The sequence below is a fragment of the Jaculus jaculus genome, chromosome 13, assembly GCF_020740685.1.
Source record: "Jaculus jaculus isolate mJacJac1 chromosome 13, mJacJac1.mat.Y.cur, whole genome shotgun sequence".
Lineage (NCBI taxonomy): Eukaryota > Metazoa > Chordata > Mammalia > Rodentia > Dipodidae > Jaculus > Jaculus jaculus.
In genome coordinates this window covers 25,017,107-25,031,126 of record NC_059114.1, presented here as the reverse complement: position 1 = coordinate 25,031,126, position 14,020 = coordinate 25,017,107, and the positions used below count along the sequence as shown (strand labels likewise).

At 45.7% G+C, this 14,020-nt stretch overlaps 1 protein-coding gene across 4 annotated transcripts in view; it reads right to left on the bottom strand.

Annotated features, from left to right (window-relative positions):
- Camkk2 (calcium/calmodulin dependent protein kinase kinase 2) overlaps nt 1–14,020 on the bottom strand; it is a 63,014-nt gene that overhangs the window by 24,995 nt on the left and 23,999 nt on the right. For all 4 annotated transcript variants that reach the window (XM_004670991.2, XM_004670993.2, XM_045132389.1 and 1 more), the window contains exons 3-6: nt 7,717–7,764; nt 7,020–7,073; nt 6,367–6,418; nt 701–834 (exon numbers count right to left, since the gene is read on the bottom strand). In XM_004670991.2, coding sequence (XP_004671048.2) covers nt 701–834; nt 6,367–6,418; nt 7,020–7,073; nt 7,717–7,764 — 288 coding nt within the window. The remainder of the gene's footprint in view (nt 1–700; nt 835–6,366; nt 6,419–7,019; nt 7,074–7,716; nt 7,765–14,020) is intronic.

The window sequence follows — 14,020 nt, the reverse complement described above, 5'->3', positions numbered from 1 at the left end:
GGGGAAGGGAGCTCACCCACACAGCACCCAGCACTGCGACTGGAGCAGTGTTCCAGAGACCCAGCCAGCCTACCTGAAGCCACAGCACCAAAGGAGGGACCCAAGCAGGAGCGCAGCATAACTGAGACCAAAACCATCCCAAAAGGTAACTGGGATTACACCAGGTCAGTACCCACCAAATAAGCCTGGTATATAGGCTTGAGTCACAAGTGCTGATTGCACCTCCCATGTCAGGGTAAATTATATGTTAAATCTGATGGGTGGTCGGATTTGCCATTCTTAAATAAGCTGTATTTTGGGCTTATCATTTGTTGCTTCCTAATTTATAGTGCTTTTGTTTCCTCCTTTGTTAGGGAAGGGTCTCACTTGGTCACAGCTGACTTGGAATCCTCTACAGACCAGAACTTTTAGACTCCTAGTTGACAGGATTAAGGGTGTGGGGCAACACACATCCAAAGGGACTGTGACTTTGTTAGAGGAACTGGTTGTCATAATACCTACTCTTGCATAAATACTCTGTGCTGCTTTTCAAAGGAGTGTGGTGGTAGCAGAAACATGAAGTAACCATGGTAAAGGAGCCTGGGGCAACAGGTGCCTTGGCTCTGCTGCATGCCCTCTGGTGTGACTTGGCTCTTCCCAGAAACTAGTGATGAGTTGTCTGGCCATCAGCCCTCTCCTTCCTCCTTGGCATCCTCCTCACCTCCACCAGCTTCACCACGTTGGGGTGGTCCAGCTTCTTGAGGATGGCGATCTCCTGGTACACCTGCTCGATGGGGCCCCTGGGCTGGATGCAGCCCCCTGGAGCTGGGCGGGTACCTCGGGGCGGGGGGCGACCTGCAGGAGACACCAAGGAAATGAGACTTCCCTGTGCAGAGGGCAGCGGCCGACCAGTGGTACAACCAAAGGAATGGAACTTGGTGGAGCCAGAGATGCTGTGGCCAGCAGGGACTTTAGTGAGCTTCCTCTGGCTCCCTGGCTGCTGGAGATCAGGGAGGCTGGAGCCCAGGCCTGTTGCTCAGCTCCTTGACTCTGTCACATGACCCAGTCCCCAGAAACAGGTAAGGGCTCAATTAGGAAACAAGTTGGACTCAACTATCTCAACATCCCAGAATAAGGGCTGAAGTATAAACAGCTCCACTGGCACGGCGAGAGCCTAACACACAACACGCATGAAGTCCTGGGTTTCCTGCCCAGTACTGCATATAAACCAGGCATAGTGAAACACACCTGGGGAGGATCAGGAGCTCAAGGTCATCCTCAGCTACAAAGTAAGTTCAAGGTCTGTCGCAAACAAAGTAACTTTTGGGGGGGTGTTTTCTGAGGTAGGGTCTCACTGTAGCTGAGGCTGACCTGAAATTCACTACATAGTCCCAGGGTGGCGTGTCAAACTCGGAGTGATCCTCCTACTTCTGCCTCCAGTGTGCTAAGATTAAAGATGTGCACCACCATGTCAGCCTTTTTTAGTTTTTGAGAGAGAGACAGAAAGAGGCAGGAGAGAATGCGCACGCCAGGGCCTTTTAGCTGCTGTGAACAAACGACAGATGTGTGCACCCCTTGTGTGCATGTGCAACACTGCACACTTGTGTCACTGCATCTGGCTACGTGGGACCTGAAGATTCAAACATGCACTCTTAGGCTTCTCAGGCAAGCACCTTAACCACTATTCCACTCATTACTTATTATTATTACTTTAAATTTTTTTTTTTTTTTTTGGCTTTTCAAGGTAGGGTTTTGCTCTACCTAGGCTGACCTAGCATTAACTATGTAGTCTCAGGGTGGCCTTGAACTCATGGTGATCTTCCTACCTCTGCCTCCTTAGTGCTGGAATTAAAGGTATGTGCCACCAGAAGGCATCATAGTGCCGGAAAGAAGTGACAGGAGTGCTCAGCAATGTGATACCTCTATCAACCTTTCCAGGGCTCAGGGTCCATTGCAGAAGAGGTGGCAGAAAGAATGTAAGAGCCAAAGGAAGGGTAGGACTCCTTACAATGTGCTCCCCCAGACACAAAATGGCCTGGATATCCATGACCTCACAGTGCCTGACAATACCTACTCAAGACCGTTGTAATAGGAGGAAAAGATCATGACATCAAAATGAAAGAGAGACTGATTGAGAAGGGCAGGGGATATGATGGAGAATGGAGTTTCAAAGGGGAATGTGGTGGGGGAGGGAGAGCATTACCATGGGATATTGTTTAAATCATGGAAGTTGTTAATAAAAAAAAATTAATTTGAAAAAGAAAAGGTATGTGCCACCACACTGGTTAGTTTTTAAATTTTTTGTGGGAGTGAGAACTGGCACACCAGGGCCTCGGCCACTACAATTGAGCTCCAGATGCTTGCACCCCCTAGTATGCATGTGCAACCTTGCACTTGCCTCAACTTTGTGCGTCTGGCTTGCATGGGCTCTAGAGAGTTAAATATGGGTCCGTAGGCTTCACAGCCAAGTGCCTTAACCGCTTAGCCATCTCTCCAGCCCTAGAGTGGTTAAAGCACTTGCCTGCAAAGCCAAAGGACCTAGGTTCAATTTCCCAGGACAGACATAAGCCAGAAGAACAAGGTGGTGCATGCATCTGGAGTTCATTTGCAGTGGCTGGAGAGAATGGCACACCCATTCTCTCTATATCTGCCTCTGTCTCTCTCATAAATAAATAGATAGATAGATAGATAGATAGATAGATAGATAGATAGATAGATAGGAAAGTTGGAGGCCAGCCTAGGCTACATAGTGCAATCCTATGTCAAAAAAATTGCAGGGTGAGGGGAGGAGGCTGGAGACATGGTTCTGTGGTTAAAGGCACAAATTTGCAAATCCTGATGCTCTTGGCTCAATTCCCCAATATCTACATAAAGTCAAATGGCACAAAGTGGTGCTTGCATCTAAAGTTCGTTTGCAGTAGCAGGAGGCTATGACATGCTCATACTCAAGTTCTGTGTTTCTCTTTCTATCTCTATGAGATAAATAAAAAACAAAATTGAAGCTCAATGAGGTGGCTCCCATCTTCAATCTCAGTATTTAGGAGGTTGAGGAAGAAGGATTGCCACGAGTTGGAGGCCAGCTTGAGCTAAAGAGTAAGTTCTAGAGCAGCCTAGGCTACATAGCGTGAGACCCTGCCTCAAAACACAATTAAAAAAAATACTGAGAGGCTGGAGAGATGGCTCAGTGGATAAGGCGCATGCTTGCAAAAACTAAGGACCCCTGGTTCAATTCCCCAGTATCCGCATAAAGACAGAAGCACAAGGTGGCGAATGTGTCTGGGGTTCGTGCCCATTCTCTCTATATGCCTCTTTCTCACTCTCTCATAAATATTTAAAAAAACTAAAACAGTGAAGAGCAGGAAACACTGATTACATCCTCTGGACCACGAGTAAGACCGTAAAAACCATGGTAACATGGTACTGCCTGGTTAGGGGCAGATCTGCTGTGTTCTGGATACTGATAGAATTAGAAAGTGGGTGTCTGGGTGGTAATTAGGTCACCAGGGAGGAGCCCTTGTGAATGAGATTAATGCTGTTAGAAAAAGGACTCCAGGGGCTGAGGAGATGTCTCAGTGAATAAAATGCTTGCCACCCAAGTGTACCTGAGTTTGGATTCCTGGAAGCCACGTTCAGCCAGATGCCATAACATGAACATCTGAAATCACAGTGGACCATGGCAGTGAGAAGAGAAGTGGAGACCGGAGGCTAGCTGGGAGCTCCCAGGTCACCTGGCCTGATAAACACAGCAGTGAAAAATGAACTTGAGGCCTTGCCTCAAACAGTGGGAGGTGAAGACTGACACTCATGGTTGTCCTCTGACCTCCACACATACGCCACAGCCCAGGCACACCCACACTGACACACATGAACACACACACAAGACTCCACAGCTGTGTGGCTTCGGCCCATGTCAGTGTGCAGTAAGACGGTGTCATGGGTGACCAGCTCCCATGGCTGGAAGGAAAGGATGCCTATGGTTAAGCTTTGAATCTGTGGTACTGCACAGCCGCTGGACCTAAGTAAGTCGGAAGACAACAAGTGGTGTGAGCGAGTGAAATCCTAGTCTCACGGAGGACAGCAACGGATGCAGGTGGCATATCAGTTCACGGCCACACGAGGATGTTACCTAGCTCAGAGTTCAGACATGCGGGACAACCAGGGTCCTGGTGCTAGACCAGGCTTGATGATAGATTTGCTCCTTTGGCCCAGACCGACACTGCCCAGCACTGCTAGCAGAAAGCACAGGCTCCTCTGCAGGTCTGTCATCTAACTACATACAGGAACTACGGAGCTAGGGAGGGCTGGGGTAGGGAGGTAGTCCGGAGGAGGACACTTACCCTGAGGTTGGTCATCAGTGCTACACAATAATAACACCAAAAAATGAAAGTGCAGTGTGTGATGTATGCACATGTGTGCAGATGTGGGTCCCACTTGCATGCATGCAGAGGTTGGAGAAGAACATCAAGTGTCCTTCTCTTACCACTCATCCACAGGGATCCTTGAAACAGGCTCTCCCCTCAACCCAGAGCTGCTGTCTGTCAGGGAGCCCTAGTGATGCCCTGGTCTCTGTTCCCCACAGGTTTGGCCAGGCCCAGCTTTTCTGATCAGCTCTAGAGAGCTGAACTTGGCAGTCTATGGCTCCAGAGGCCCTCATGTTTAAGTGGCATGTACAATTATTAATCTATGAGCTTTTTCCCAGCCCTATTTTTAGAAATATTTGTGTCAGAGAAAGAATGGACATGCCAGGGCCTCTTGCCACTGCAAACAAATTCCAGATGCAGGTACCACCTTGTCCATCTGACATTATGTGGGTGTTAAGAGAACTGAACTTGGGCCATCAGGTTTTAAAAGCAAATGCCTCTAACCACTAAGCAATCTCTCCATCTCCAGCCCCCCACCCCCCCCCTTTTTTTTTTTTTTTTTTTTTTGGTTTTTCAAGGTAGGGTCTCACTCTGGCTCAGGCTGACCTGGAATTCACTAAGTAGTCTCAGGGTGGCCTCAAACTCACAGCAATCCTCCTACCTCTGCCTCCTGAGCTCCTATTTTGTTCTTTTGAGGGTTTCATGCTGAGGTTCGTCTTGAACTCCTGATCCTCCTGCTTCCATTTCCCAAATGCTAAGATTACTGGTATGTACTACAATGCCTGAAAAGTAGCTTTTAATTACTTATTTTAAAAAATCCAGGCTGGGGCCGGGCATGGTGGTGCATGCCTTTAATCCCAGCACTTGGGAGGCAGAGGTAGGAGGATCTCCGAAAGTTCGAGGCCACCCTGAGACTACATAGTGAATTCCAGGTCAGCCTGAGCCAGAGTGAGACCCTACCTCGAAAAACCAAAAAAAAAAAAAAAAAAAAAATCCAGGCTGGGGAGATGGTTTAGAGGTTAAGGCACTTGCCTGTGAAGCCTAAGCACCTAGGTTCAATTCCAATACCCATGTAAGCCACATGCACAAGGTGGAGCATACATCTGGAAATTTGATTATAGTAGTTAGAGGCCCTGGCATGCCCATTCTCTCACTCTCTCTAATAATAAATAAAAGTTAAAAATATTAAAAACATGGACTGGATGGATCCAGCTGAAACCACAGAGGAATTGGGGAAATAAGCAGGAGTGCTGCTTTCTCGGTGAACCTGATATCAGCACAAGGGTGAAGGAGACAGACACTGGGCACTCTCAACAACTACCAAACCAGAGACCCTGAGACTCCTAAGAGCCCATCACCAAAGTAGACTTAAAATACACCCAACATGGCTCAGGAAATTTTGCTTTAGAGAGCCAGAAAGATTATTAGAGCTACAAATTGGGACATAATGCACAGAGGCATTGCTTCTCCCCCATAACGGACTGCTACCCCCACAGTGCATGAATCACAATCCCCATGGGGTTGACCTGCATCCCTAATGAGGAGGGCCTCTTTGGAAAAGGGGCAGAGATGAGGGAAAGGATGGTACCAACATGTGTTGTTTAAATATTAAGTATATCCATATCAAATAAAAATAAATTTTTAAGAATCTGGGCTGGAGAAATGGCTGAGCAGTTAACATGCTTCCCTGCAAAGCCCAAGGACCCCGGTTCAATTTCCCAGGATCCATGCACAAGGTGGCATATGAGTCTGGAGTTTGTTTGCAGTGGCTGGAGGCCACTCTGCAAGGGACCTATTCCCTGAGCTCTTCTGCAGGGTACCCCATTTCCTGAGTTTTGCAAGGGATCCCCACTCCCTGAACTCTACAGGGGATCCCATTCCTTGAGTTCTGTAGGGCACTCTATTCCCTGGGCTCTTCTGCAAGGAGCCCCATTCCCTAAGATCTTCTACAAGGAGCCCCATTCCCTGAGCTCCGCCCCGTCTCACCCCACCTTCACACTTTGAAGCTAAGGTCCATGCCACTCACGTGGGAAGCCAGCCTGCCGGATCAGCTTCTTCTTGGACAGCACCTTCATGGCCTGCAGAACAGCAGAAAGAGGAGAGGGTGATGGGGACTCTCCACTCCAAGATCCCAGGCCACTGGCAGCCTCAGGAGAGTGCCGTGAGAGCACTGTCACCAGCTCTCATTGGCAGCTACTGAGCTGGGTGGTAATTGGAGCCCTCGCGTTGCACCAACCCTGAGGTGCTTCTGAGATCAGCTGTCCCATCTGGAGACCTACAAGCTTGTGACTCACTGCCACTATATCAGAGCACAGGTGAGCTGGATCAACAGCCCAAGGATGGGAAGCACTGCTTGACCAAAGTCGTATGGGTGCAGCACTGTCAGAACAGATGGTTGAACCCACAATGAACTGACTCCCGTAGTCACTGCAAGGGCCACTTAACCATCTATTGTTTTGTTCCTCATGCTATGGATACAATAAAAGGGCAGCTCAGAGTCCCACACTAACTGGGCCAATCACCTCCTGCCCCACCTCCCCATCTGTAAAATGGGGATACTACTTCCTTCCTAATGACCTGAGAATAAAATAGATGACAGCTCTAGAATCTTCCAAAAGCTGTGTGTGGAGAAGGAGGCTTTTCTTTGAATAAGGGGAAGGAGACAGTGAGGATACTCACATAGTATGTATTGTCATTTTCATTGTAGGCCAACTTGACCACACCATAGGAGCCCTGGAGAAAGGAAGACCCCATGACATACTGAAGTACACACTGAAGCAATGGTCTTCAAAACGTGGCCCTAATGCAAAGCGCACAGATTGGCACTCATAATCTGGGCCAACATGCCATGTGATTTCCTGTTGTTGGATCTGCAGTTTTTACAAAGTCTGAATTAGTTGCAAATATTTCAATGGAAAGATCCAATAAACCCATGATCCCAGTTTTATTTGGAAAAACTGGAAGATATGACCAGATGAAGACCTCATTTTCACACAGGAAGAGTTTACCACCGATCTCTATGTACCCTGCTTCACTCATGAAGCCTTGCTATAGATATTAAGTTTGCCTCATCACTCCCTGAGGACTTACACCTAGCATGTCTCTATTGCTTACTTTCTCTTTTTTTCTCTCAAGGTAGGGTCTCACTGCAGCCCAGGCTGACCTGAACTTGCACTGTAGTCCTAGGCTTTTTTTTTTTGGTTTTTGTTTTTCAAGGCAGGGTGTTACTCTGGCCCAGGCTAACCCGGGATTCACTATGTAGTCTCAGGGTGGCCTCAAACTCATAGCAATCCTCTTACCTCTGCCTCCCAAGTGCTGGGAGTAAAGGCGTGCACACCATGCCCGGCTAGATAAATATTTTTAAAAAGACATTTACCTTCCCAATTTCATCCTTCAGCGTGTACTGGTTCAACTGCACACAGTCCTGGGAAGTAAACAGACACACAAGAGAAATGAATCTTATGTAAGCAGGACATATGTATGGTCACAAACTAAGCATATACATGTAACCAAGACTCAATTTCCTTAAGAGACCCAGTATGTGGGAGGCTGAGGCTGGAGAATCAGAGCCCAAGGTCAACCTTGGCTACCTACTAAGCTTGAGGGTAATGAAAGCTATATGAAACTGTCCTAAACAACACAAGACCAGAGTGAGACCCTACCTCAAAAAAAATTATATATAATTTTCTGGTACATGTCTTTAATCCCAGCAATGGGAAGGCAGAGGTAAGAGGATCTCCGTGACTTCGAGGCCACCCTGAGTCTATATAGTGAACTCCAGATCGGCCTGTGCTAGAGTGAGACCCTACCTTGAAAAAAAAAATTGTATTTATTTGCATGCAAAAGAGAATGAGGATGGGCACTCTAGTGCCTCCAGCCACTGTAAACACGTATACATCTGGTTTTACATGGGCACTGGGGAATCAACCCATACAGACAGGCTGCAAGTGCCTTTAATCACGGGTGCCATCCGGTCCACAAAGTTAGTTTTGTCTTTTTTTTCACCAAGGAGAATATTCCCAGCTCCCCCAGAAACATCCTAGCAGTATCCCCTCCCCAGGGTGACCACTAGCCGAACTTCCAACAGAAAAGATCTTATTATAACACACTGTCAAAATGTAATCTTGCAGGATTGAAGCCCAGCTCAGTGGGGGAGCACTTGCATGAGTAAGTCTTTATATGCATGTCTTTGTTTCTCTTCGAAGGGTAAAACCCAGAAGTGGATGGTGGGTCCAATGGTAGGTATATGCTAACAAACAGATGGACTGGGGAAGTAGATCAGTTTAGAGAGGGCTAGTCTAACATGCATGAAGCCCTGGATTTGATCACAGAACCCCATAAACTGGGCAATGTGTTGCATACCTGGAATTCCAGCACTCAAGAGGTAGAGGAAGAAGGATCAGAAGTCCAAAGTCATACTCCCTACATAGGGAGTCTGAGGTCTGACTAGGCTACATGAGGCCCTCGGGAAGGTGAAGAGGGAGGCTGGGTGGAAAGGAGGAGGGATGAGAAGGGGTGGGGGAGGTAGAGAAGAAACAGTTAAACCTTTGGAGAAGGCTGCCCACTTTCCATGCTGCCAGCAGAGCAGTGTGGAGAGACTGTGCTCTGCATTCTCACAGCACTTGTACTGGTTATTTGCAGCTAACCTACTGAGTGTGGCTTTCATGTACATTTCCTCAATGATGAAGGCTCTTTTCATCTGCATAGTCTTCTGAGGGCAAGTTTCTGTTGAGATCTTTTGCCCGTTTTTCGTTAGGTTACTGACTTAAAAAAATTTTATTCATTTATTAGAGAGAGAGAGAGAATGGGCATGCCAGGGCTTCCAGCAACTGCAAACTAACTCCAAGGTGCATGCACCATCTTCAGCATCTGGCTTACATGGGTTCTGGAGAATTGAACTCGTCATTAGCCTTTGCAGGCAAGCTCCTTAATCACTAAGCTATCTCTCCAGCCCTGTTTTTATGTTTTGTTTTGTTTTGTTTTGAGTCAGAGTTTCACACTAGGCTAGGCTTACCTGAAACTCTATCATGGAACTCCTTCCAAGTGCTGGGATTAAAGGCATGCACCACCACATCAGGCAGATTATCAAATTTACTGAATTGTAAGCATTCTTTACACACTGTGGATATCAGTCCTTTGTTTAATTTATTTATGTATTGTGAATTATTTCCTTGACCCAAACTATTTTTTTTGGGGGGGGGTTCAAGGTAGGGTCTCACACTCTCGCTCAGGCTGATCTGGAATTCACTATGTAGTCTTAGGGTGGCTTCAAATTCACGGTGATCCTCCTACCTCTGCCTCGGAGTGCTGGGATTAAAGGCATGTACCACCACGCCCAGCTCTCAAAACTTTTTTCATTGTGTATTATTTATTTTCAAGCACAGAGGGAAAAGAGGCACACCAGAGCCTCTTGCAACTGCAAATAAACTCCAGATGCATGCACAACTTTATAAGTCTGGTTTTATGTGGATCCTGAGGAATAGAACCCAAGCCGGTAGGTTTTGCAAGCAAGCCCCTTTAACCACTGAGCAATCTCTCCAGCCTCAAGATAAACTATTCTTGAATAATGTCCTTTTTTAAAGATAGAATCTTATTAGACAGTCCAGGCTGGTCTGGAACTTGCAATCCTTCTGCTTCAGCCTCCTGAGTGCTGGGATAACAGATAACCAACATAACCAGCTTTTAATAGTGTCTGAAGAAACCAAACCTTTTTTTTTTTTTTTGTTCTTGCCAAACACCTCCACTTTTACTCATGTTACAAAAGTTGTAAGTGACACATTACTACAGGAAAATACACAGCTTTGCTTGTAACTCACCCTTGAAAATGAGAAGTCACATGAAAGTGAGTACAGACTCTTATATTTACTATAAAGGTTAAAGTCAAAGGCATACAGTAGGAGTGGAACCATTGTTTTCTTCTTTGTTGAGATGTGACACACGTTTTTCTATTACTGTCTACCAAAGCTGACAGGTGACAGCAAAGCTGTGCGCCGCCCGCCGGAGCTGAGCCTGTCAGAGGAGCACTGTCTTGGCAGGGGAGAGTCTGACAGGATTAAGAACGTGCAGAGCCCTGACTAACCCCGCAGAAAACCTAGCACACTGGCTTAAACAGAAAGGATTTTAAGCAAACATGCAGAGACACAGCAAAACCTTTTTTTTGTTTGTTTTGGTTTTTCGAGGTAGGGTTTCATTCTACCGCAGGCTGACCTGGAATTCACTATGTAATCTCAGGGTGGCTTCAAACTCATGGCAGTTCTATTACCTCTGCCTCCTGAGTGCTGGGATTAAAGGTATGTGCCACCATGCCCAGCACCCCAATGAAACTTAAAAAAAAAAAAATTTTTTTTTTAGTTTATTTATTTGCAAGGAGAGAGAGAGGGAGAATGGGTGCACCAGGACCTCTAGCCACTGCAAATGAACTCCAGATGAATGTGCCACTTTGTGCATCTGGCTTTACATGGCTACTGGAGAATCGAACTCAGGTGGTTAGGCATTGCAGGCAAGCGTTTTAACCGCTGAGCTATCTCTCTAGCTTAAGAAACAAAACTCTTAAATTTGGTGAGGTCCAATGTACCACCTACCACCTTTTGTACTTTGTACCGTTTTTGGTGGGTTATCTAAGAAAACGTTATCCACCCTCAGGTTGTACAGATAGTCTCTTCCTGGACCACTATACGTTTTTATAGGACAATATAGTTGTGCTTACTGGTCTAATTTAAAATTTATACAAGTTGGGAGGCAGAGGTAGGAGGATTGCTGTGAGTTAAAGGCCACCCTGAGACTACATAGTGAATTCCAGGTCAGCCTGGACTAGAGTAGACCCTACCTCGAAAAAGAAAGTATACAAGTTTAGGGCTGGGGAGGTGGTTCAGTGATTAAAGGTGCTTGCATGCAAAGCCTGATGGCCCACGTTCAATACCCCAGCACACATAGAAAGCTAGACACACAAAGTGGCATGTGTATCTAGAGTTCTTTTACAGTACAAGAGGCTCTGGTACAGCCGTTCTTTCTCTGTCAAGTAACTAAAAAAATTTTTTTTGCTTTTATTGAGGTAGGATTTCACTATAGCCTTGGCTGACCTGGAGCTCTCTGTAGTCCCCAGATGGCCTCAAACTCATAGCAATCCTCCCACCTCTGCCTCTCAAGTGCTAGGATTAAAAATGTAAACCACCATGACCAAAAAAGAAAAAAAATATATATATATATTTTTTTCCTTTTTTATTTTTATTAACATTTTCCATGATTATAAAATATATCCCATGGTAATTCCCTCCCTCCCCACCCCCACACTTTCCCATTTGAAATTCCATTCTCCATCAGATTACCTCCCCAATACAATCATTGTAATTACATATATACAATATCAACCTATTAAGTATCCTCCTCCCTTCCTTTCTCTACCCTTTATGTCTCCTTTTTACCTTAGAAAATATATATATTTTTATAATTTAATTATTTATTTAAGAGAGAAAAAGAGGCAGAGAGAAAGGTGAGAGAATGGACATAGTAGGGCTTCTAGCCACTGGAAACAAACTCCAGATGCATGTGCCACCTCGTGCATTTCGCTTACATGGGTACTGGGATATCAAACCTGGGTCCTTAGGCTTCACAGGCAAGTGCCTTAACCACTAAGCTACCTCCCCAACCCCTAAATATATATATTTTGAGGTAGGGTCTCACTCTAGTCCAGGCTGACCTAGAATTCGCTATGTAGTCTCAGGGTAGCCTCAAGCTCATGGTCATCCTCCTACCTCTGCCTCCTGAGTGCTGGGATTAAAGGCATGTACACCACTCCTAGCTAAAAAAAAAATGGGAGGGGACTGGAGAGATGGCTTAGCAGTTTAACACTTGCCTGTGAAGCCTAAGGACCCCTGTTCGAGGCTCGATTCCCCAGGACCCACATTAGCCAGATGCACAAGGGGCGCATGTGTCTGGAGTTCGTTTGCAGTGGCTGAATGCCCTGGAGCACACATTCTCTCTCTCTCTCCCTCCTTCTCTGTCACTCTCAAATAAATAAAATAAAATAAAATAAATTTTAAAAAAATAAATGAAATTTAGGGGCTGGAGAGATGGCTTAGTGGTTATGGCATTTGGCAGCAAAGCTAAAGGACCCAGGTTTGATTCCTCAGGACCCATGTAAGCCAGATGCACAAGAGGCACATGCATCTGGAGTTCGTTTACAGTGACTAGAGGCGCTGGCACACCCATTCTTTCTCTGCCTCTCTTCTCTGTATCTCTCTCTGCTTGCAAATAAATAAATATTTTTTAAAAAAAGAATAAAATTTAGGGCTGGAGAGATGGCTTAGTGGTTAAGGTGTTTGCCTGCAAAGCCAAAGGATCTCAGTTTGATTCTCCAGGACCCATAAAAGCCAGATGAACAAGGGAGTGCATGCATCTGGAGTTCATTTGCAGTGGCTGGAGGCCCTGGCTCCCCCACTCTCTCGCTTTCTCTGTGCCTCTTTAGCTCAAATAAATAAATAAATAAATAAAATATTTTTTTAAAGAATAAAATTTATATAAGTTTATTTAATTTTGTAGCAAATAAATTTGGGGGGCTTGAGGCAAGGTCTCAGTCTAGCCCAGGCTAACCTGGAACTCACTGGAAGTCCCAGTATGGCCTCAAACTCAGAGATCTTCAGTCTCTGCTTCCTGAGTCCTGAGCCTAAAGGCATGCACCACTATATAGTTTCAGGCTTGCCTTGAACTCATGGCAATCCACCTAGTTTTGCCTCCTGAGTGCTGGGATTAAAGCCTTTGCCACCACACCTGGCTCACAGACACGTTTTTGAAATGGCAACAACCTTTAAAAAAAAGTATGAAGCTATGTGTGGTGGTGCATGCCTTTAATCCCAGCACTCAGGAGGCAGAAGTAGGAGGATCACCATGAGTTAGAGGATACCCTGAGACTACATAGCGAATTCCATGTCAGCCTGGGTTAGAGAGCAAGACCTTTATATTGAATAACCAAAATAAATAAATTTAATTTTAATTTTAAAAAATCACATGCCAGGTGTGGTGGTGCATGCCTTTAATCCCAGCACTCAGGAGGCAGAGGTAGGAAGATCACTGTGAGTTCAAGGCTACCCTGAGACTGCATAGCGAATTCCAGGTCAGCCTGGGCTACAGTAAGACCCTACCTTGAAAAACCAAAAACAAAACAAAGAAAGAAACACACACACACACAAAGCAGTTCACTGGGAAAAGAGCAGAGAGGAAGGATGGGTTAACAGGTACCTTGGAGAAATGTGTGGATTATAATGAAGTTTTCTCAGATACAAAATTAACTTTTTGGGGGAGGGGGTTTGAGGTAGGGTCTCACTCTAGATGCACTGGTACATTCAAACAATGGGAAAAAATTCAGTATAAAAATGAACCAACTGCTGATACGTATGTCCACTGGCATAAATCCTCGAGTCCCTTATATGAAACAGCAGAGCAGTGCTGTGGTGCAGTGTACGACCTGCACACAGCCTCCCTCATGAATATGTTTGGAGAAAGAAGGTAACGCAAAGTCTAACACTAGTCCTGGCTGGCCTAGAACTCACTGTGTAGATCACACTGGCCTTCAACTTGTGATAATCCTCCTATTTCTGCCTTCTAAGTGTTGTGACTACTGACATGCAATACAACACCCAGCCCTCCCTCACACTTTAAATAATCTTAAGGTTATTTAAATATTT